Source organism: Mauremys mutica, chromosome 11, assembly GCF_020497125.1.
Source record: "Mauremys mutica isolate MM-2020 ecotype Southern chromosome 11, ASM2049712v1, whole genome shotgun sequence".
Lineage (NCBI taxonomy): Eukaryota > Metazoa > Chordata > Testudines > Geoemydidae > Mauremys > Mauremys mutica.
In genome coordinates, this window is record NC_059082.1 from 43062398 (window position 1) to 43087220 (window position 24823).

A 24823-nucleotide genomic window follows, 5' to 3' on the forward strand; every position below is an offset into this window, starting at 1 on the left:
CTCTGGCAGCTCAGCCAGCCTGCTTTCACACACCCTTCTATGCCAAAGTGGCCTCCAAGCAGGGATCAGGGCACCCAGGGCTATTCCCTCTCGACTTCCATTTGGAACAAGTTCCAGTCACAAAGACAGGCTCATACACATACACGAGCCCTTCCTCAAAAAGAACAGGAGTACTTGTGGCACCTTAAAGACTAACAAATTTATTGAAGCATGAGCTTTCGTGAGCTACAGCTCACTTCGTCGGATGCATAGAATGGAACACACAGACAGGAGATATTTATACATACAGAGAACATGAAAAGGTGGAAGTATGCATACCAACAGGCAGAGTCTAATCAATTGAGATGAGTTATCGTCAGCAGGAGGAAAAAAACTGTTTGAAGTGATAATTAAGATGGCCCATAGAAGGTGTGAGGAGAACTTAACATAGGGAAATAGATTCAATTAATGTAATGACCCAACCATTCCCAGTCTTTGTTTAGACCACAGGTAATTGTGTCTAGTTTGCATATTAATTCGAGTTCAGCAGTTTCTCTTTGGAGTCTGTTTTTGAAGTTTTTTTGTTGCAAAATTGCCACCTTCAAGTCTGTCACTGAGTGGTTAGAGAGGTTGAAGTGTTCTCCCACTGGTTTTTGAATGTTATGACATCAGGAATCATAACATTCAAAAACCAGTGGGAGAACACTTCAACCTCTCTAACCACTCAGTGACAGACTTGAAGGTGGCAATTTTGCAACAAAAAAACTTCAAAAAACAGACTCCAAAGAGAAACTGCTGAACTCGAATTAATATGCAAACTAGACACAATTACCTGTGGTCTAAACAAAGACTGGGAATGGTTGGGTCATTACATTAATTGAATCTATTTCCCTATGTTAAGTTCTCCTCACACCTTCTATGGGCCATCTTAATTATCACTTCAAACAGTTTTTTTCCTCCTGCTGACGATAGCTCATCTCAATTGATTAGACTCTGCCTGTTGGTATGCATACTTCCACCTTTTCATGTTCTCTGTATGTATAAATATCTCCTGTCTGTGTGTTCCATTCTATGCATCCGACGAAGTGAGCTGTAGCTCACGAAAGCTCATGCTTCAATAAATTTGTTAGTCTTTAAGGTGCCACAAGTACTCCTGTTCTTTTTGCGGATACAGACTAACACGGCTGCTACTCTGAAACGAGCCCTTCCTGTTCCCTCTGAGATCTGAGAATCACGGGGGATCTACCCATGGTCACTGGAAAGAGGTTCTGCAGGTCAAGGGCTGCCCTTGACACTTGTGAAACTGCCACAGGATCTGCACAAGAGGAACTGATGGAACATAACTGTGTTGCCAATGCAAGGGAATCCTGCACTAACCCGTTTACCTTGGCTTGGCAGGGCTACAAGCACAGTAAAGCCTGGGATTTGTCACTAAGGTCAGCAACTAAGACTCCAAAAACAAAGGGGGCAGACCAATAAGGGCCATTTTTCAGAGCCAAACACCAATCTGAGGAGTGGCTGGAAATATTCTATTTCAGACTAATGATCTGGGGTCCCTTGCTAAGGGACAGAGTTACACAGACCTTCCCACGGCTTCTTACGTCTCTCCAAGCCCTAGATCACTCTCTCCTTCCCTGTCATTTTCAGGGTCAAAGTTTCGAAGGGCAGAAGGGACCATTATATCATCTGGTCTGACCTCCTGAATAGCACAGACCAGGGAATTTCACCCAGTTACTCCTGAAGCGAGCCCAAGAGTTTTAATCCATCTTCTCCTCCCTTAAATTGGGAATCATTTAAAGAGACACTAGTCCATCTCAAGACTGCCCCACACTTGTTCCTGTAAACCAAGCTTGTCCTGCTGTAGGAACTGCTTTGCATTTGGTTCTGTGAAAGGGACGCCAGCATCAAGAGAGGGGTAAGAGAGATTAGGCCCAAGGAGGTGAACGAGTCCCTCTTTTTTAAAGATCCTATAAATAAGGCCAAGTAAGGAAATACCCTAGGCACAGCACAGAAAGGCCCCAGGGGTACTCCCTTTGTACAGAAAAGGGAAACCATGTGGAGGCCCTTCATTAGTCACACTGGTCTATAGTCCTTTACTCCCTGGGGCTGGCAGGAAACACCAATGCTCCCCAGCAGGGAGGTGAGGGAGACTTGGGGAAAAGATACCAGAAGCATAATTCCAAGGGACTATCTGCAAGGATTCTATCTGGCCCCGTTCTTGCTGGAAAAGCACAGAAACATCAGCCACTGTGGCTTGCTCCAAGTGCAGTTGGCTAGTGTTCCTACTGCCTAGAGGAAAGGCCAGCTTTGAGGGGAGGGGAAGAGCCTGTGGGACTCTCTCTGTTTCTCCAATTCATCTGCACAGAGAATGAAAACAGCCCAAATAAGGCAGCTGCGAGTTCCCCAGGGAGTGAATCCACAGGGGGCCTAAGGAGGACAGCAAACCAGAAGGGATACAGGGCATTAGTAGCATTTGTCCTTGGTTTAGATCCACCCCCACCCAACCCCCTTCCGACAGCCCCTCTCTCCACTATGGCAGAAACCCATCATGTAGCTTCACTCTGTGAGCTCCTCTCCTCGCCCTTGAGCATTGCCATGGTGCTTTATCTATACACAGCTGTAAGGGCTGGCCCTGGCTGGAAGGAACTATCTGACCCTGTAGCACCATCAAACACGTCTGCAGAGCCAATGCGGTGCCCAGGCCCAGAGGCCCTCAGCTGCCCTGCAGAAGGGAAGGGCTAGCCAGACTGCTCTGCCTACAATGCCACATCAAAGGCTGGCAAGCCTGCCAGCAAGGCAGGCCATATGCTTAGGCACCCGGGCACACACCAGAGTCTCTAGGATGGCTCTCAGAGGCAGGTAGTGGCGAGATGTGTCCAGCAGCAGGCCCCGGTGAGCAAAGCGGGGAAAGTCCACGATGTCCGTCTTGTTGAGGTATAACTGCAAGAAAGGGCATGTGGGTGATGAGTGGCCCCTCAGGGATGGCCCAGAGCAAATACACAGACACCCTAACATCACCAGGAGAGTGCTTTCTACAGGAGGGTTAGCTGCCTCCCCAGGTAGAGATCTCCACCTCCCTGGGGCACAGGAGGGCTGGGCAGGAGCACCTTCATTAGCCTGCAGATAGCACTTTGGAGAAGCCAGCTAGAAGCATCAGTACAGAGCTCCAGGACATGGCTCCTCCAGCCAGGGGCTCGGCACTATTCAGAGCCTTATACTGTCAAATCATGTGGTCCCCAGCCCTACTTGTGCTACCTCATTGGTACTCCAGGAGTTGACTTGCGTCCCCGGTTTAAAAATTCCCCCCTGAAGCCTCAATCCTTGAGGTGGAAGACTCAAGAGAATTCTCTTTGCAGTCCATCTGCAGTGCGGCCACATTTAGCAGCTAAGCAATACTTCCCCCATGAGGCAGAGCAGGGCAGGGCATCCCCACTAGAGTTTGCACCCATCACCCTGCCCTACATCAATGCCTCCCTCCAGCTCAGCAAGTGTCACACTCACCGTCCCGTCCTCATCTCTCCAGATGAGCTGGCTGAAGGTCTCCAGGCCTGCAGGAAGCAGACAGACAGTTAGGCTTTGGGCATGGATTCCTCCCAAAGGAGATGAGCCCAATTAACAAAGCAAGCTAGAACACACTGGAACAGGGAGACGCTCCATCCAATGGGCCTGGGAGTAGAGGCAGCAGCAAGGCTCAACAGAAAGCACTAATGGGGACAGACACCCCAAATAGAAAATGCAGCCTCACCTCGGAGAGCTCCCCAGACACTCTCTGAAGACAGCAGCGAAAGGTCCTCCGAAGTGGACAGCTTGTCTGAAACACAGCACCACACAGGATGTTAGCACCTCTAGCACAGCCCTCCCCAGCCAGGTGAACCCCACTGTGAGTTATTACAGCCCCAGCTCCATGACCTGGATTGAACCGGGCGCTGCCAAGTTTTAGATAGCTTAAAGAGGAATATTTCAACAGGAACCCTTGCCCCCACCCAGGGTCCAATCCACACTGCTTGCCTAGCTTAGTGCCTTTGGCACTCTTGGGTCACTTCAACAATAACTGGTGTACCCCAACAGATGAGACTGAAAGGTGGACTTCTGAAATAATGGAAGATGTGTGGGAGCCAGATATAATCAACCCCTTCCTTAGCCTTCCCATGTATACAGTCTCAGGTGAAAATGTTTCAAGAAAGAACAGGGCAAAAGTAAACTTGACTTTTGTATAAAAAGCAACATAGCCTAGCAGATAAAGCACTAAAGATGGGGTCAGGAGACCTGGGTTCTACTCCTGGTTCTGCCACTGGCCTGCTGGGAGACCTTGGGCCAGTAGTCACGTCCCCGTCTGTGCCTCAGTTTCCTAAAATGGAAATCATGATACTGCCCTCCTTTGTAGAGGGCTTGGAAATCTAGGGATAGAGAATACTATATATTCCTGACAATTGTAGGCCCAAAACCAGCCCCACACTCCCTCAGAGCCACTTGATCGCCAGTGAGGCAGGACTCAAGATCCTGGGTATAACAGACAGAGCACTGAAGTTTTCCACAGCAATGACCCGGGGTGGACCCCAGCACTGTGGGTTCCAGGGAACAGGAGACTCCCTGGTTAAGTGTCTTATTGACAGCTGCCAGAAGTCATTACTCCCTAAAAGAGGGTACATTCTGTACAGCTGTGTACACCCTGCATTTGTTGCACTACATCCAGGGCTGCAGCATATCGCCTCCTGGTTTAAAGTGGGCCTAGATCTTTGGTCCTGATCATTGCTACCCAGCCAGCACCGTTCTTGCTTTGTGATAGACTGATGCTTACAGCTCTCCACAGAGTCCATGTCGGGAAAGCCATCACAATGCGGCGTGGAAACGGAGACCAGCAACTCAGTGCAAAGAGGCTCCCAGGGTCGCGTATCCTCTGCAACACACACAGAATATGGATTAACCAAACACTGATTCAGCACACTCTGCCTCCCAAGCCCAGCCTTGCAGGATACCTGCTGTCTGTTAAGTGATGGAAATGTTGACTGATCCCTGCTCACGTGTGTGGTAGGTGTGGCTTTTAACTACAGGCTGGAGCTAAGGAAGGTTGGAAGGGCTGTGAGGGCAGAGTGAACTAAGGTCTGGAAGAGAGGTCCTGCAGAGAAACTCTACAAACAGCCTAGTCAAGGAGACAAAACTTAGACTGAGCTGAATGTCATGTTACTGTTGCTTCAACTGCAAATAAAAGAACTGCCTCAGCAAGTGGGGCAAATGCAGGTGTTAATCCAGAGAGAAGCAAGAACTCTGCCTGTTTGTAAAGCCATAAAGGTCAAGAGAGGGGCTTCATCAGACCAAAGGGGACAGCGAGTTCCAAACTCAAAGGCCTGTTCTGGAAGACATTGCCAGAGCAAACAAACAACCCAGCCAACCCTTTGCTAGGCTGCTGCCTAATTCTCTCATTCCAAGACAATAGTAACGTGAGTGGCCCCTCAAACCCTAACCCAAACACCTGGAAGAACAGCCTGAAGTAGGAGAATCTGATGAGCGCTGCCTTGGACATGATGGGAGAATCAGCAATGGGACCAATAACTAACAAACCACCTGAGCAGGAAGTGCCACCCTCACCAGTGCCTTAGGCCCTCAGTGCTAGAGAAGCCAAAGGACAGGCTGGCTAGACTGATTAGTGGCAGCTAAGGGAGACCAGAGTCCACATTATCACCAGCTCACACAGCACTTTGGAAAGCAGAACTCTGTTTGGAAAGCAAAAAGGGGAGGTCATGTTTTATTAGACAGGGGCGGGCAAATTTTCTGGCCTGAGGACCACATCGGGGTTGCACAACTGTATGGAGGGCCGGGTAGGGAAGGCTGGGCCTCCCCAAACAGATTGCCCCCTAGGACGTCCTGCCTCCTTACCCCCCCCCCCTTGACCTCTTACCAGCAGGAAGAGTTCGCAGCTGCGACACCTGGCCAGAGCCAGCTGTGCTCCCCACACTGCCCAGCGGGAGCGGCGGGCCAGAGCACGGCCCGCGCAGTGGCGTGGCTGCGGGGGAGGGGCCGGGGACTAGGCTCCCCAGCTGGGAGCTCAGGGGCCGGGCAGGATGGTCCCGCAGGCCACCATATTTTGCCCACGTCCCTATTAGACAGTCTCAGGGGCTGCAGGGTCCTTGGACGGAGACACAGGCCCCAGGGCATTCCTCCCCATTTCCAAACACTGTGGGGGAAGATGATGATGCATCTCCGAGTGCATCAAGAGGTTTATGGAATGGAATCTTATCACCAGGCTCCAATCCAATGAAATCAGCAAAGAGAGTCCCCATTGATCAGACCCCTCTCATGTGGTTGGTCAAGGCAACAACAGGGTCAGAGGAGAATAGGCCCAGCCAAATTAAAGAGTGGAGAGGATACAGTGGCACTTGGTGGCCCACCGGGTGAGAGCCCTAGTCACTCCTTCCTGCAAACCAGAGCCCAGTTTTGATTTGGGGTAGGATTTTCCAAAGTACCCATTATCGGCCTAACTCTGCTCCCCCTGGAGTCCCTGGGCAAAAACACTCATTGACTCCAATGGGAGCAGCTAGGTCAATCTGAGCAAAGGGTGGGACTGTCCAAAGCAAACTCAAGGATGATTAATTGAAGGGCCGTAATGTAAAGCCACCACTGGGAACCATGATCAGCTATGTCCAGTTTCAGCTCAGAAAGAGCTCAGCTCTAGAGTAGAAAGAGGTGCTGCCCACCAGGCCCCATGGCACCTGCTTATACTTTGCCCACTTTAACCAGCACCATTGGCTACTCCCCTCCCTGAGTATTAATTCATGGGAGGAACCAGTGCCAACACACTTTGGCTGAAGATGAAGGGGACCAACATGCTAAAGGATCCAAATGAGAGTGCACACAGTTACAGAGACTAAGACTTCCCAAGGGCTCTGTCCCACCAAGTTTCAGATGGCATGAGGGTCCACGTGCTGTGAGCTAAAGTTTGCAAAATACTTCCATGACAGATTGCAGGATATACGGAGGGAAGAAGGGGTGGGTAGCAAGCCTTTTAATTTAACTCCCAAATACAGAGAGGTCAGTAACAAAGGCTGCCACATTGCCCAGACTGGGCAAAGCAGAAAACCCAGATCCCCGAGTGTATCAGGGATGGGAATGTCCCTTTCGCACAACCCCACTACTGGAGGGAGAGAGACAGCAATATCCACCACTGAACTGAAGAGGTAGGGCCTCGGCTCACCCCAGGACTCTTCTTGGGACCAAGAGAAAGAAGGGACAGCATTTCCCAGCCTAGTCAAGTGGAGAATTGAGTCAGGTGAATAAGGGATTTTTTAGATGGACTTCTTTTTGAGCAGGCAGAGGAAGGCCAATAGAACAGGCTATAAACAGCTCTCTCCAAGTGCAGAACAATAGCTGTGGTTCTCCTCTTGCAAGGCTGAGCCAATAAGGGCAGAATTGTTTCTAATGCAAAGGCCTTTCAGAATTTTCCATCAGGCATCAGCTGTTCTTTAAGCAGCCTCGCCAGGAAGCAGTGGAATTGTCTGCTCAATGATGAAGCGAGAGCTGGCAGGGCACCCACTAGCCAAACAGCCCATACAATTCTAACCTGTCCCAGAAAGAAATTAAAACCACTGCCCCAGCTCTCCAAGGAGCATGCGAAGGGGAATGCTACATACAACAGAAGTGGGCTATGTAAAGAAAGCACTGAGCCTTGATGGAATCTCCCCCGACAACCTTGCCCCATGACGACTGGCCCAGTGAGATCTAGCAACCAACCCCACTGAATGCAGATAATCCTCTAATACAGAGAGTGCAGGGAGCATCAGCAGAGCAAAGTGCACCCATATGCCTTTGAGGGAGGGCCATCCCCAGGATGGGACGAAATCCACAGCCAGCAAGGAATTTAATGGTGCAACAATAACCAAGCAGAGCCTGCAGCTGAGTCCCACCCAGCCAGCCCCATGCATCACAAGCCTGGTCTACACTAGGCGTTTAAATCGGTTTTAGGAGCATAAAACCGATTTAACGCTGCACCCGTCCACACTAGGAGGCACCTGATATCGATTTTAATGGCTCTTTAAATCGGTTTCTGTACTCCTCCCCGACGAGAGGAGTAGCGCTAATATCGGGATTAACATATCGGAATAGGGTTAGTGTGGCCGCAAATCGACGGTATTGGCCTCCGGGCAGTATCCCACAGTGCACCACTGACCGCTCTGGACAGCATTCTGAACTCGGATGCACTGGCCAGGTAGACAGGAAAAGCCCCGCGAACTTTTGAAATTCATTTCCTGCTTCCCCAGCGTGGAGAGCTCATCAGCACAGGTGACCACGCACAGCTCATCTGCACAGGTAACAATGCAGTCTCCTGAGAATCGAAAAAGAGCCCCAGCATGGACTGCACAGGAGGTACTGGATCTGATCGCTATATGGGGAGAGGATTCAGTGTTAACAGAACTGCGTTCCAAAAGACGAAATGAAAAAGTATTTGAAAGAATTTCTAAGGCTATGACGGATAAAGGCCACAGCAGGGACTCAGTGCAGTGCAGAGTGAAAGTTAAGGAGCTCAGACAAGCCTACCAGAAAACCAAAGAAGCAAACGGAAGGTCCGGGGCAGGTCGAAAAACATGCCGCTTCTATGCTGAGCTGCATGCAATTTTAGGGGGCTGCGCCACAAGTACCCCACCCCTGATCGTGGATTCCGAGGTGGGGGTTGCAATCTCTGCCATGGCTGAGGATTATGCAGACGGGGAAGATGAAGATGAAGAAGAGGAGGAAGACCTAGCAGAGAGCACACAGCACTCCGTGAGCCCCAGCAGCCAGGAGCTTTTTATCACCCTGATGGAATTACCCTCCTCCCAGCCCTCCCAAGCAAGTATCCCAGACAATGACGCCATGGAAGGGAGCTCTGGTGAGTGTACCTTTGTAAATAGCAAACATTGTTTTTTAAGCAAGCGTTTTTTAATGATTGATTTGCCCTGAGGACTTGGGATGCATTCGCAGACAGTATAGTTACTTAGAAAAGTTTGTTAACATGTCCGGGGATTGAGAGGAAATCCTCCAGGGACATCTCGATGAAGCGCTCCTGTAGGTACTCCAGAAGCCTTTGCAGAAGGTTTCTGGGCAAGGCAGCCTTGTTCCGCCCACCATGGCAGGACACTTTACCACGCCATGCATGTAGCAAGTAGTCCGGTATCATTGAGTGGCAAAGCATAGCAGCGTATGGTCCCGGTGATTGCTGGCATTCAAGAAGCATCCGCTCTTTATCTCGCTGTGTTATCCTCAGCAAAGTGATATCGTTCAGGATAACCTGGTTAAAAATCAGGAATTTAAGTAAGGTGGATGGCCATTTTCCTACTGGGTTCGTGGACTGCAGCAGCTTAAAAAAAAATCCTTTCCTCCACGTAGCCAAGCGGGGGGAGGGGAGGAATGAAATGCCGATGATCTTTTTTGTGTTTGGCCAGCGGGGCTTCCCCAAGCTACCAGCCACGCAGTGGGTGGGGGGGTGGGAAGGGTGTTGATTAGCAGGGAGATAGCGTGGTATTAGCCATGCATTGTGGGGAGGGGTAAATCACTGCAGAAGCCAAAAGACAGTGGCTTACCATGGCCGCATGCAAGCTGAATTCTGATGCCTGGACCTGTGAGATCTGTAACTACAGAGCTGCAGGCACTCAGTATTAAGATGAAAAATGCGACCTTGTAGGGAAATCACATGGGCTATGTAAGGTGAATAGTGCTGTTCACTGTGAGAGAGTATAACCATTGTTCTGTAAAATGTATCTTTCTAAATATTTATCTTCCTCATGCAGCTGCAAATATTTCAAGCATCCCTCCTCCATCCCAAAGGCTAGCACAGATAAGGCGCAGGAAAAAGAAGACGCGAGATGAGATGTTCTCGGATATTATGGAAGTTACACGCAATGAAAGAGCTCATCTTGCAGGGGCAAGCAAGTCACAAAGTTCCATGAAAGTGCCCTTACGCATGCGAAAGTTTTGCAGCCACTGGGAATCGTCCCACACCTGCAACACAATGCGGTCCCACCAGTCAGTGCTTGTTTCCCGGGCCCAAAATCGGCGTTCAATGGATAGAATCTGCCCCATTACCATCAGGATCTCCAAAGCGCAGGGGCCCGCGGTTTGAGAGAATTCTGTGTCTACGTCCTCATCACTGTCATCACCGCGCTGCCGTATCCGCCGCCTCCTCGCCTCGGTTTGAAGGTCCTGGTTCAGCATATACTGCACGAGAGTGCGCGAGGTGTTTAAAACATCCACGATTGCGGTATTGAGCTGAGCAGGGTCCATGCTTGCTGTGTTATGGCGTCTGCACAGTTCACCAAGCAAAAAAGGCGCGAAACGGTTGTCTGCTGCTTTCAGGGAGGGAGGGGTGAGGCTGTACCCAGAACCACCCGCGACAATGATTTTTGCCCCATCAGGCACTGGGATCTCAACCCGGAAATGCCAAGGGGCGGGGGAGGCTGCGGGAACTATGGGATAGCTATGGGATAGCTACCCACAGTGCAACGCTCCCGAAATCGACGCTAGCCTCGGACCGTGGACGCACACCACCGATTTAATGTGTTTAGTGTGGCCGCGCGCAATCGATTTTATACAATCTGTTTTACTAAACCGGTTTATGTAAATTCGGAATAATCCCGTAGTGTAGACGTACCCTCAGCTAGAAAGAGTATGTTTGACTATCAGAGAGCAAGCAAGCAGGCAGCAGAGCAGCCACACCCCTTTGAAAAACATAGATAAAGCAGGCATCCAGAGGGAAGGGGACATGCTCGCCATTTGAGCTGAGACCAGCTCTGGGACATGGAGACAATCACAAGGATCCAGGCTAAGAGCAGTGCCAGGAAGTTGTTGTATGAATCAGCTATTGTCAGGGATTGGAAAACAAGCAAGGGTCTTTAAAAAAAAAAAAACAACAACAAAAACCACAATCACAGCAAATTAGGGTCAGTGAAGCATCAAAGGTGATTGGAGCTGGGAGTGCAGACTTGAGTTCCCAACAAGGTCCTGAGACCTGCACTGGCCACACCTGATTTCCAGGAGTTTCATAGAATCATAGAATCTCAGGGTTGGAAGGGACCTCAGGAGGTCATCTAGTCCAACCCCCTGCTCAAAGCAGGATCAAACCCAACTAAATCATCCCAGCCAGGGCTTTGTCAAGCCTGACCTTAAAAACCTCTAAGGAAGGAGATTCCACCACCTCCCTAGGTAACCCATTCCAGTGCTTCACCACCCTACTAGTGAAAAAGTTTTTCCTAATGTCCAACCTAAACCTCCCCCTCTGCAACTTGAGACCATTACTTCTTGTTCTGTCATCTTCTACCACTGAGAACAGTCTAGATCCATCCTCTTTGGAACCCCCTTTCAGGTAGTTGAAAGCAGCTATCAAATCCCCCCTCATTCTTCTCTTCTGCAGGCTAAACAATCCCAGTTCCTTCAGCCTCTCCTCATAAGTCATGTGCTCCAGCCCCTTAATCATTTTTGTTGCCCTCCGCTGGACTCTCTCCAATTTATCCACATCCTTCTTGTAGTGTGGGGCCCAAAACTGGACACAGTACTCCAGATGAGGCCTCACCAGTGCTGAATAGAGGGGAATGATCACATCCCTCGATCTGCTGGAAATGCCCCTACTTATACAACCCAAAATGCCATTAGCCTTCTTGGCAACAAGGGCACACTGTTTACTCATATCCAGCTTTTCGTCCACCGTAACCCCTAGGTCCCTTTCTGCAGAACTGCTGCCCAGCCATTCGGTCCCTAGTCTATAGCAGTGCATGGGATTCTTCCGTCCTAAATGCAGGACTCTGCACTTGTCCTTGTTGAACCTCATCATATTTCTTTGGGCCCAATCCTCTAATTTGTCTAGGTCCCTCTGTATCCTATCCCTACCCTCCAGAGTATCAACCACTCCTCCCAGTTTAGTGTCATCTGCAAACTTGCTAAGGGTGCAGTCCACACCATCCTCCAGATCGTTAATGAAGATATTGAACAAAACCGGTCCCAGCACCGACCCTTGGAGCACTCCAGTTGATACCAGCTGCCAACTAGACATGGAACCATTGATCACTACCCGTTGAGCCCGACCATCTAGCCAGTTTTCTATCCACCTTACCGTCCATTCATCCAGCCCAGACTTCTTTAACTTGCTGGCAAGAATACTGTGGGAGATTGTATCAAAAGCTTTGCTAAAGTCCAGAAATAGCACATCCACTGCTTTCCCCTCATCCACAGAGCCGGTTATCTCATCATAGAAGGCAATTAGGTTAGTCAGGCATGACTTGCCCTTGGTGAATCCATGCTGACTGTTCCTGATCACTTTCCCTTCCTTTAAGTGGTTCAGAATTGATTCCTTGAGGACCTGTTCCATGATTTTTCCAGGGACTGAGGTGAGACTGACTGGCCTGTAGTTCCCTGGATCTTCCTTCTTCCCTTTTTTAAAGATGGGCACTACATTAGCTTTTTTCCAGTCATCCGGGACCTCCCCCGATCGCCATGATTTTTCAAAGATAATGGCCAATGGCTCTGCAATCTCATCGGCCAACTCCTTTAGCACCCTTGGATGCAGCGCATCCGGCCCCATGGACTTGTGCTCGTCCAGCTTTTCTAAATAGTCCCGAACTACTTCTTTCTCCACAGAGAGCTGGTCACCTCCTCCCCATACCGTGCTGCAGAGTGCAGCTGTCTGGGAGCTGACCTTGTCTGTGAAGACAGAGGCAAAAAAAGCATTGAGTACATTCGCTTTTTCCACATCCTCTGTCACTAGGTTCCCTCCCTCATTCAGCAAGGGGCCCACACTTTCCTTGACTTTCTTCTTGTTGCTAACATACCTGAAGAAACCCTTCTTGTTACTCCTAACATCTCCGGCTAGCTGCAACTCCAAGTGTGATTTGGCCTTCCTAATTTCACTCCTGTTTAAGATGTTGGGTTTGCTATTGGTTGCTTTCTTCAGGCAACCAACAGAAGTTACTAGATCACAGGCCCTGGTTCTCCTGGGGGACTTCAAATCACCCCGATATCTGCTGGGAGAGCAAAAGAGCAGGGAACAGACAATCCAGGAAGTTTTTGGAAAGTGTAGGGGACAATTTCCTGGTGCAAGTGCTGGAGGAACCAGCTAGGGGCAGAGCTCTTCTTGACCTGCTGCTCACAAAGAATCAATCAGTAGGGTAAGCAAAAGTGGATGGGAACCTGGGAGGCAGTAACCATGAGATGGTCGAGTTCAGATCCTGACACAAGGAAGAAAGGAGAGCAGCAGAATACAGACCCTGATCTTCAGAAAAGCAGACTGACTCCCTCAGGGAACTGATGGGCAGGATCCCCTGGGAGAATAAAATGAGGGGGAAAGGAGTCCAGGAGAGCTGGCTGTATTTTAAAGAATCCTTATTGAGGTTGCAGGAACAAACCATCCTGATGTGTAAAAAGAATAGTAAATATGGCAGGCGACCAGTTGGATTAACAGTGAAATCCTTGCTGAAGTTGCTGATCTTAAACACAAAAAAGCAGCTTACAAGAAGTGGAGATGACCAGGGAGGCGTATAAAAATATTGCTCAGGCATGCAGGAGTGAAATCAGGAGGGCCAAATCACACTTGGAGTTGCAGCTAGCAAGGGATGTTGAAAGTAACAAGAAGGGTTTCTTCAGGTATGTTAGCAACAAGAAGGAGGTCAAGAAAGTGTGGGCCCCTTACTGAATGAGGGAGGCAACCTAGTGACAGAGGATGTGGAAAAAGCGAATGTACTCAATGCTTTTTTTGCCTCTGTCTTCACAAACAAGGTCAGCTCCCAGACTACTGCACTGGGCAGCACAGTATGGGGAGGAGGTGACCAGCCCTCTGTGGAGAAGGAAGTGGTTCAGGACTATTTAGAAAAGCTGGACGAGCACAAGTCCATGGGGCCGGATGCACTGCATCCGAGGGTGCTAAAGGAGGTGGCGGATGTGATTGCAGAGCCATCGGTCATTATCTTTGAAAACTCATGGCGATCGGGGAGGTCCCGGATGACTGGAAAAAGACTAATGTAGTGCCCATCTTTTAAAAAGGGAAGGAAGAGGATCCAGGGAACTACAGGCCAGTCAGCCTCACCTCAGTCCCTGGAAAAATCATGGAGCAGGTCCTCAAGAAAATCAATTCTGAAGCAATTGGAGGAGAGGAAGGTGATCAGGAACAGTCAGCATGGATTCACCAAGGGCAAGTCATGCCCGACTAACCTAATTGCCTTTTGACGAGATAACTGGCTCTGTGGATGGGGGAAAGCCGTGGATGTGTTATTCCTTGACTTTAGCAAAGCTTTTGATATGGTCTTCCACAGTATTCTTGCCAGCAAGTTAAAGAAGTATGGGGTAGATGGACTATAAGGTAGTTAGAAAGCTGGCTAGATTGTTGGGCTCAACGGGTAGTGGTCAATGGCTCCATGTCTTGTTGGCAGCTGGTATCAAGCAGAGTGCCCCAAGGGTCAGTCCTGGGGCTGTTTTTTTCCCAATATCTTCATTAATGATCTGGAGGATGACGTAGATTGCACCCTCAGCAAATCTGCAGATGACACTAAACCGGGAGGAGTGGTAGATACACTGGAGGGTAGGGATAAGGTCCAGAGTGACCTACACAAATGAGAGGATTGGGCTAAAAGAAATCTGATGAGGTTCAACAAGGACAAGTGCAGAGTCCTGCACTTAGGATGGAAGAATCCCATGCACTCCTCCAGACTAGGGACCGAATGGCTAGGCAGCAGAAAAGGACCTAGGGGTTACAGTGGACGAGAAGTTGGATACGAGTCAACAGTGTGCCCTTGTTGCCAAGAAGGCTAACAGCATTTTGAGATGTATAAGTAGGAGCATTACCAGCAGATGAGGGGATGGATAGCTCAGTGGTTTGCGCATTAGCCTGCTAAACCCAGCGTTGTGAGTTCAATCCTTGAGAGGGCCATTTGGGGATTGGTCCTGCTTTGAGCAGGGGGTTAGACTAGATGATAGGTCCCTTCCAACCCTAATAATTTATGATGATGTGATCATTCCCCTCTATTTGGCATTGGTGAGGCTTGCTTTTTGTCTTGGGGACAGGAGTGCTTGACAATTTCCCCTACCAAAGCAGGTGCTCCTAGATGGAGAGAATGTGCTGAGGATACAGATGCCTTTGTGAGGGGGTAACGTGGAGGGGAATTCTTCCAACTACTCTTCATACAGCGAGCAGCATGTTCAGGGCCAGGGCCATGCTGGAAAGGGAAAGAGCTGAGACAGTGGAGAAAACCAGAGCTGGTGCAGATACAGCAGCAGCATCCCACTACAAGGGAAATGGGGGGAAGCAAGGTAAAGAGTAGAATCCCAATGCCATGGATGGGATTTGAAGAGAATGAAAGAAGCCAAGAGACCCAAGGAGAAAGCGACAGAGAATGTATTCACACACAGAACCCTCCCAGAGAGCGAAGTGAGGCAGCTGATTCCTTACTGCCTCTGCACTGACAGCATGGAGGCTTGGAACTGACCCAGCTTGTTTTAATAAGAGACTAGACCAGTAGTCCCCAAACCTTTGAGGGTCACCCCCCACCCCTGTCTGCGCCCACCTGCCCAGGGGAATGGGGAAGACATGGACAGGGGTAAGGGGGCAGAGGCTGGGGCCAGAGCTGCGGGGGTGGGTCTTGGGCTGGGAGCGAGGCCAGTGGCCAAGCCTGGGCAGGGGAGCGGAGCTGTAGCTGGGCTGCGGTGGGGACTGGCAGCCTGACCCACAGCCAGGTGCGGCTCTGCTCCCACCCCAGCCTTTGCCCTGGACTGGGAACAGAACTGCGGCCAGTGGCTGAGGGTAAAGTTGTGTCGAGGCTGGGGATGAGGCCAGGAGAGGGGGAGGTGGCTGGGGGCAGGACTGGAGCAGAGCTGAGAGGGGCTGGGCAGTGCTCCCTCCCTGCTCCCCATGGGGGCTGGCCCAGGCCCACCGCACCCTCTCCCCAACGTTTCTCCACAGCCCCTATGAGGGCCTATCCCACATTTTGGGGACCTCTGGACTAGACATATTCTCCTGCAGTGAATGCCCTCCTATATTTACAACAGTAATGAACTCCAATAAGGGGCAATCCTCCAAGTACTGACCTTGGGTTACAAGCACACGTACCAGAATTGTAGGCCTTACACCATCTATGCCTAGGTTACCATCACACCCTGTGAACATCCAAAGGGGGTGGGGTGGAATAAAATAAGTGCCACTTTCATCTTCGGAGCAGGAGCATCGGCTAGTAGTTGAAGTGCTAGTGTGGAGGACTGCTCTGGATTCTGTTCCCATACTTATAAACAGTTATGAGTTTGGGCAAGTCACTTACGTCCAGATCCTCAAAGGCACTTAAGCACCTAACTTTGACTTGGAGTTAGGCACCTAAATGCCTTTGAGGGTCTGGCCTGTCAGCTCTGCCTGTTTCTCCATCTGTAGAATGGGGGTGACACTTCCCTGACGGGCAGTACAGGTTAATTCATTGATATTTATGAAGCACCTTGAGGCCCAGGCATAAAAGGGAGGAATGTAATTCAGAACAGAACACACAGACCAATGCAGCAGCCTCATCCCATACAGATGAGAGCTCAGTGAGCATTCAGGTTACTTCCATATTTAATCAAGTATGGTCAATTTACCACAGGGGTCGGCAACCTTTCAGCAGTGGCGTGCCGAGTCTTCATGTATACACTCTAATTTAAGGCTCTGTGTGCCGGTAATACATTTTAACGTTTTTTTGAAGGTCTCACTATAAGTCTATAATATATAACCAAACTACTGTTATATGTAAAGTAAACAAGGTTTTCAAAATGTTTCAGAAGCTTTATTTAAAATTTAATTAAAATGCAGGTCTTATCAGTTTAGTGTGATCCTGCCCTTGCTTAGTTTTCCAATGTCTGGCACGTATTTGGATACTTTAAGCTGCACACAGGCTTCTGAGTGATCAGTTGTTAACCAGCTGGAACTCCAGATAGGCAGCTGAGGTGAGTGGAGCTGGAGGCTGGTAGGGCAGAGCAGGGCCTGAGGCCTGGACTCTGTCTGGCAGGGGGCCTGCGCTGGAACTCCAACTGGAAGCAAGGTGAGTGCAGCCAGAACCCAAGGGCAGTGACTGAGTGGCTCAGCCCGCCGCTGCCGCTCTGGGGTTTCTGCCACTGGCTTATGCCAGCCAGGGTCTCAGCCTGCTGCCAGCCTGTGGTTCCTTCACCCAGGCCAGCAGCGGGTGCTGAGTGGGACTGGCAGCGGGATGCCGGCTGGCAAGGAGCCAGCAGCAGGACCCCCAGAGCGGTGGCGGGTTGAACGGCTCAGCGGGTGCTGAGTGCGACCGGTGGTGGGATCCTGACTGGCAGGAGCTGGCGGTGAAAACCCCAGAGTGGCGGCGGGCTGAGCAGCTCAGCCCGCACCGCATGCCATCAAAAATTGGCTCGTGTGCCACCTTTGGCAAGCATGCCATAGGTTGCCGATCCCTGATTTATCACCACTCTTAGAATTAAGACTGGATTGCCAATGAAAATGGGATCTAGTGTCTGCCTGTGTTAGACAGAACTAACAAACAAGATCCAGGAAGTGAGATGGGGAGCAAAACTGCTTTGTTCGCCTGTCTGGAGGCTTGGTAATCATTGACTTTAATAAACCAGAACAAGCTTCTTTTGCTTAAACAATCTACAGTGTATTGTTTGAATATGCTTGAGTTTTTTATATACACATGTTCAGGGGATGTTTGCCAAGTCACTGCTGTGCTTCATCTGGTATTAAGGATTGGGATATCTGCTACAAATGTTTAACCTGACATCTCAGTGTGATTTTGTTTGTGTTTCTTACAGTTTTATGTTAAAATTGTTAACTCTTTGGTGCAGGGAGAACACTGAACTAGGAATCAGAAGACCTGGGTTTTACTCCAGCTCTAGCACTAGCCTGCAGGGTGACCTTGGGCAAGGTCATTTCACCTTCCTGTGCTCCAGTTTCTCCATCTGTTAAATGAGGATAATGTTACTGACCTCCTTTGCGAATCACTTTGAGAGGTACTGACGAAAAGTCTGATATAAGAGCTAGGTATTATTTTCATTCAGCAACTAGCACATCTCTACCTCGATATAACACTGTCCTCGGGAGCCAAAAAATCTTATTGCGTTATAGGTGAAACCGCGTTATATCGAACTTGCTTTGATCCACCGGAGTGCGCAGCCCCGCCCCGCCGGGAGCACTGCTTTACCGCGTCATATCCGAATTTGTGTTATATCGAGTCATATTATATCGAGATAGAGGTGTACAATGGGACCCCAATCTATGACTGGGGCTACTAGACTCCAATAGACAACTAATAGCCAGTTTTGTTCTCAAAGGAAGACAGTTTGGGTATGAATTAAGGGAAGGGACCCATTAGGAGGGTTGAAACAACTGACTTTCCAATGTCTTGAAAACTCAGAATTCACAGCACCATACCAGATGTTTTACTGCATGGGTTCGTTTTAAATGAGGAGCCCACTTTGGCTCCCAGTTTACCAACATATAATCTTACTATGAAATTTAACAAGATTAAGCTTTTTAGAAGACAGAAAACAGATGTGTGTGCATTTAAAGGAAGAACTTATATATTACTTGTGTGACCCAGGGAGAGGCAGGTGGGCTCATATATACAAATCTAACTGTACCCACTCACAGCCTCCTGCCCCAATTGGGCTAACATGGTTTTGGCTTGTAGTATTTGTGGGACAACAGCTATAGATCAACGTTACAGCCCAACAAGTCCAGTACTCACTACAAAGAAAAAGTTGTGTTAGAACACAGATGTTCCATAAGCTAATATTATAGGACATATACCATAGATGTGATCTAAAGGTATCACCTGAATTTTTTTTGCACAGCTGCTATTTGTTGCCCTCTATCCATATCTGTTAATTTCCAACCGTAAAACCTGCTTTGAGGAGCAAGGGCATGCAGACCAGCAGGAAGCACAGACTTTTGGCTGCTGTAACCAAAAGCCAATCCAGTGCATACCCTTTTCATAATCAGACATGCAAACACTTTGAGGACACCTTGCCCAAAAGCTGCCGTTTTGCAACTGACAGGAAGAGGGGCTACTGGTTAAGTCAATACAGTCACATTATTAACCAACATTGTGTTAAACTAAAGCACTCCATTTCCTTCAGTCTCAGAATCAGGAGTCATGAAGCCGGTGGCATATTTGTTTGCAGTAATTTTCTATTTCAAGTTGCCAGCGGTGCTAAAACTGCAGTGGAAGATGTGTGCCTGAAGAAGTGTCTCTATAGGTCTCTCTTTTAAAACTCCATGGAAATATTGCTACTGGTCTTGAGTTTTGTAAAAGTTTTGAAGTCAATGCCCAGTGCTGGCATAGGGCAAGCTATCCCAGCCCCACCAGCCTCCAGTCCAGCCAAGCACCCTACTTTACACAAGGAGTTAGTGCTTTATTTTGTGCTTCCCGAACAGAAGGGAGGTAGCAACGTGAAGCACACCAACACATATAAGCACTCTGGTCTGCAGTATCCCTACAAACCCCAGCCCAGGCCAAGTACCTGCACCACAGGGGAAGCAAGATGGTACCTGGCCTGCCAGCCTCGAGCCTTCATTGGGAATAGCAAAATGGGGGGTCTTCGCACACCAGGGAACCATTTAGTAGAGCAAGATCACACCCCCCACTCTAGAGCAGTTCACCACATCCGCCCCCGATTATACCACCCTCCTTCACCAGAACATCGCACCCCATCCCCGTCTCACCATAACGCTTTCCCAAACTCCACGGCAGCCCGGCCCAGCCTCCCCTCACCATACCGCTCCCCCGCCGAGCAGCGCTATATCCGGGGAGCCCCCGCGGCCTCGGGCCCCTCACCTGGCGCGCGCGGGCCGGCGTCGCGTAGCAGCCGCCAGTAGCGCGCGAAGGCCTGGTCCAGAACCGCACATCCCGGTCCCACCGCAGACAAGCGCGCGTAGCCGAACCGGAACCGGCCGGGGCTCAGACGGCAGCGCTCCCCGCCCGGCGACTCGCGAACCAGCTGGGGCTGTGGCCACACGGCGCCCGCGGGCACCAACCCCACTAGCAGCAGCGCCAACGCCAGCTCGGCCATGACAAGCGGCACCGGTCATGTGACTCCAGCCTGGTCAGGTGACGGCGGGTCGCGTGACAATCGCCCCCGCGGGCCACTGAGCGGAGCGAAGCGTCCGCCGGCGGGGGCGGTCGAGTCCAAGGCTCTGGCTACAGAAGCGGAGTCTCCCAGGAGCCTGCCCAGGAGGGGCTAGAGAGCAGGGTGTTCTGCGGTCAGGGCATCAGCTTCACACCAAGGCCCTTGCACAGCCCCTCAGCACAGTTTCTGGAGACCTCATTCCCTCTAACTCCTTCAGCCTCAGGCCCCGGGGGAGGGAGCGCCCTGGGGCAGGAGAGCACAGAGCCTCTAGAGGGCCTAGTCCACGCACATGGTGCACATTTACCTCACAAAGGCTGCTTATACTGGGGCCTGGTTTCATTTAAACTTAAAAATTAGATCAACCAGCTGCGTCATTCAAGGCAGGCGCCGAGTACTGTATTAAGGGTGCATGACACTGCTAGAATTCTTATGTCCCCCTATCACCCACCCAACTACTGCCTCCCAGCGAGATAGATTAATTACAATGACAGAAAGCCCCCTTCCGTCTAGGTAGGAAGCATCTACAGTGCCATGTTGTAGCTGTGATGCTGTAGCATAGATGTAGCCTAATACAGCTATTCTCCCATGGGAAGGAGTATGTGCTGTCCCAGTGTAAGGGAGCTTTATAGCTCTATGACTTTATCTTACTAGGGGCTGTATAGCTATATTGGTAAAAAAAAAATACATCCCTAATGGATATACCAATACTCTGTTTACACTTGACTACACTACTGGCTGGGTTTTATAATTACAGATTAGACACTGTCATTAATCTCACTTGTCAGGGGAGCCTTTCAAGGAGCCCCAAACTGTCAGTGTTGGTAGCAATCCCCAATGCCTTATAGTTCACAGGTTCAGCTGAAAGATGGCTCCCAAGGGCCTCTAGTTTGACTCTGTAACTTGCAATGACAGGAAAATAGTGCTGCAAACAATATGTCAGTGATGAAGAGAGCTGCTTGGGAGGGAATGAAGAGTTTGAACACCACGAGCACTGGAAGGGGTTACCTAGGGAGGTGGTGGAATCTCCTTCCTTAGAGGTTTTTAAGGTCGGGCTTGACAAAGCCCTGTCTGGGATGATTTAGTTGGCGGTGTTCCTGCTTTGAGCAGGGGGTTGGACTAGATGACCTCCTGAGGTCCCTTCCAACCCTGATATTCTATGATTCTATGAAATAAAACAAATGTAGTTTTGGACTGGAACATGAAGCATCATGTCACATGACAACATCCAGGGCATATTGGAGTTGGCAGGCCCCTAAGTTTCTTCTGTTTTTCACCCTATAACAATGCCACATAGCTTCACACACACACTTTTTTACTTTTCCTTGCTCCTATTTCAGGAGGAGGAATCCACCCTCAGTTTTCCCTGTATTTCTATGGTGGCTGGTCTGTCCAAAAGCAGTACTAATATTTAATCACATAAGAAGAGCGGGCTCCGGAAAAATAGCAGAACTGCACTGCCCAAACTCCAAACATTGTCATTGCCTCTTCTATCACATATTGCTATGTACAAGATGGCAAGAAGCGTTGTGACCTCTGAGCAGGTTTCAGAACAGAATTAGCTGTAGGAGCCATTGATCAGCTGTTATTTTCAGCTTGTCCATTGTGCTGGAGGGGTCTGAGTCATGGGGAGGGAAATGGGAAGTGTCCATAGTACAGATTGGGGGTGAGTCCCCTGATTCCTGCTGCTTTGTGTTTGTCCTTGCGGAATGACCTGTTCTGGGGATGGGGAGGGACTCGCACCCTGGTGCTCTGTGCCAGAGGTGGGATGGGAGCCACTTCCAGCTTGTTCTGTTGGGCAGAGGGGAGCTCAGTGGTTTCTTTGGGGCCTTTGCTGGGGAGATTGGATGGATCCTCAGGGAGCACAGAGGCTGGGGGGTATCCGGCTGAGGATGGGAATAGGTCAGTTCGCACTCAGTGGGGCATGGGGCAGCCTTAACTAGGGATGAGTGGGATCTGGGGTGGGGTGGAATTTGGGGTTTGCCCTCATTGTATCTGCAGCTGGGCCCAGCCCATGCTTTGTGTCCCAGCTAGAGGTGCCCATGGGCAACACCAGTGTGGACAGAGGTGTAGGGTGGTTTTGTGCCTCTGTGATTTCAGGTTCTCAGGCAGAAGCTGCTTCTGGCTTTGACTTGTTATTGAGCTCCTGGGAGAGGGAAAGCTGCAGTCGCTGGCACCCAGAACCACAACCAGTTCCTGAAAAGGGATGGGGACTGTGGTGAGGCCCATGGAAGGGCAGATTGTACAGTTGTGGGGACCCCAAAATCCCCTGGGATCAGCGTCTGTAAGGACATACAACTCACCCCCATGGGAACAGCCCAGTGGGTCCCCAGGGCCAGTGTGACTCTTCTCAGGTGTATCTAGGGTGTGAAGTACCTCGCTACCACCTGCCCTTAGTGTGAGAAAGCTGTGCCGGGTGGGGGTCAGCTCCCCAACGCCACTGGTCATGGGCCCTCCGAGCACCTCCCTGGAATGTCCAGCCCCTGATTCACTGGACACTTGCAGTATTCACAGATCCGCTGCTTCCAAAACCCAGCGCACTCTAGCTTACCTGTCCCACCTGAGAGCATCACTCTGCTTAACACACAGCACTTTGATTTGTTGACAGTGAAATCAAGGATAAGTTTATTTAGCAAAGCCCAGAGATTCAAGTGATAACAAGTAGAAGTGTTGGAAACCAATGGTTACATATGGAATAAAATCATAACACACATTCTAACGCCTAGACTTCATTAACTAGGTACACTCATGTCTTGTAGAGTAATGCTCACCCAAAGTCTTTGCAGCACTTTACAGCCAGGTTGGCTGTGACCCTCTTTTTATGAGACAGATAAACTGTCAGCTTGCCTCCTCGGCAAAGGGTCCCCTGTGTTTCCTTGCACCCCACATACACCAGAACAATCCTTTGTCTTTATTCATAATCAGGACCCTTTCCCCTCCTACCCCCGCTGTTTCTTTCATCTTGTAGATTTTGCAATCTCTTATGTTGCTTAGAGGCCTCCATTGTGAGGCAGACAATACGCACATGGCCAGATGGGGAGATAGTGTCAGTTATCTCCTGCTTAAAAGGAACATCTCTGAGGTATGACGCCTCCTGCCTTGACTCCAAGACCTTAAGGGCATAATTGGACATATAGATACAGTAATTCCTCACTTAATGTTGTAGTTATGTTCCTGAAAAATGTGACTTTAAGCGAAATGATGTTAAGCGAATCCAATTTCCCCATAAGAATTAATGTAAATAGGGAGGGTTAGGTTCCAGGGAAATTTTTTCACCAGACAAAAGACTCTATTATATATAATATACACACACGATATAAGTTTTAAACAAACAATTTAATACTGGTACACAGCGATGATGATTGTGAAGCTTGGTTGAGGTGGTGATGTGAGATGGTGGGATATTTCCCAGGTAATGCCTTACTGCTAAATGATGAACTAGCAATCGGCTGAGCCCTCAAGGGTTAACACGTTGTTAATGTAGCCTCACACTCTACAAGGCAGCACGAATGGAGGGAGGGAAAACAGCACGGCAGACAGAGACAGAGACACACACCGTGTGTGAGAGAGAGTGTGTGAGAGATGCGCATTGCCCCTTTAAGTATGCTGACCCCACTCTAAGTACACTGCCTTTTTAAACAGATCAGCAGTTGAGACAGCAGCCAGCAAGCTCCCTCCATCCTGAGCCCTGTCCTGTCCCCCACCCCTCAGTCTATGGAAATGGGGTAAGTGGGGTGCAAAGGCGGCTCCAGGCCCCAGCACGCCAAGCGCGTGCTTGGGGCGGCATGCCGCGGGGGGCGCTCTGCCGGTCGCCGGGAGGGTGGCAGGCAGCTCCAGTGGACCTCCCATAGGTGTTGGAGAACAAAGAGATCAGGTGGCCTCCTTGCCCTGAAAAAGAGACAAAGGCCAGAGGAGGGGCTGGAGGGAGTTTCAGTTTGGAGCTGGCTGGGGAGACCAGGGGAGACCCAGAACCTGGGTCTGGTCTCCCCACCCCCCAAGATGGACCTGACTGAGGGGTCCTGTTTTCTGTACCTACAAGCTCTGTTTTAGACTGTGATCCTGTTGTCTATTAAACTTTCTGTTTTACTGGCTGGCTGAGAGTCATGGCTGACTGCGAAGTTGGAGTGCAGGGCCCTCTGGCTTCCCCAGGAGCTCCGCCTGTGTGGACTCGCTGCAGGAAGCGCACGGTGTGAAAAGGGGATGCTGAATGCTCTGAAGTCAGACTCAGGAAGGTCAAAGCTGTGTAAGCTTGTTGCTCTGGAGACAGTGTGCTCAGAGAGAGGAGACATGCTCCCCCAGAGTCCTGACTGGCTTCGTATGGAGTATTTCCAGAGCATCGCCCATTCGCCCAGTGACTCCGTGACAGCTTCAGAGAGAGTGAACAGGACAGAGCAATGATAGAGTGATCCATCCCTTGTCATCCAGTCCCAGTTTCTGGCAGTTGGACGTTTAGGGAAACCCAGAGCTTAGGGTTGTGTCCATGATCAATAATAGCCATTGATGGACCTACCCTCCATGAACCTATTCAACTCTTTTTTGAACGCAGTTATACTTCTGGCTACTATTATGAGCCACATGATGATTATTAGTGTGGTAGCACATGGGAGCACTAGTCATGGCCCAGGCCCCCATTGTGCATGGTGCTGCACAGACACAGAACAACAGATGACCCCAGGGATCCAAAGAGGTTACAATCTAAGTACTCAGATGTTTCTCCCACCCTCATCTCACCCAAGCCCTGAGCGCCACCCACAAGGGCAGGAAGTGACACGATTAGCGTTTC

At 50.0% G+C, this 24823-nt stretch overlaps 1 protein-coding gene across 2 annotated transcripts in view; it reads right to left on the minus strand.

Annotated features, from left to right (window-relative positions):
- HEXA (hexosaminidase subunit alpha) overlaps window positions 1–20019 on the minus strand; it is a 35205-nt gene extending 15186 nt beyond the window's left edge. The window contains exons 1-5 of one of the 2 annotated variants that reach the window (XM_044979941.1): window positions 19752–20019; window positions 4778–4876; window positions 3725–3790; window positions 3481–3527; window positions 2809–2919 (exon numbers count right to left, since the gene is read on the minus strand). In XM_044979941.1, the coding sequence (XP_044835876.1) occupies window positions 2809–2919; window positions 3481–3527; window positions 3725–3790; window positions 4778–4876; window positions 19752–19986 (558 nt within the window). In that variant the 5' untranslated portion in view covers window positions 19987–20019. Of the gene's footprint in view, window positions 1–2808; window positions 2920–3480; window positions 3528–3724; window positions 3791–4777; window positions 4877–19639; window positions 19707–19751 lie in introns of those variants that run through there. The other variant, XM_044979942.1, reaches the window with a different exon arrangement.
- Window positions 20020–24823: the final 4804 nt, after the last annotated feature.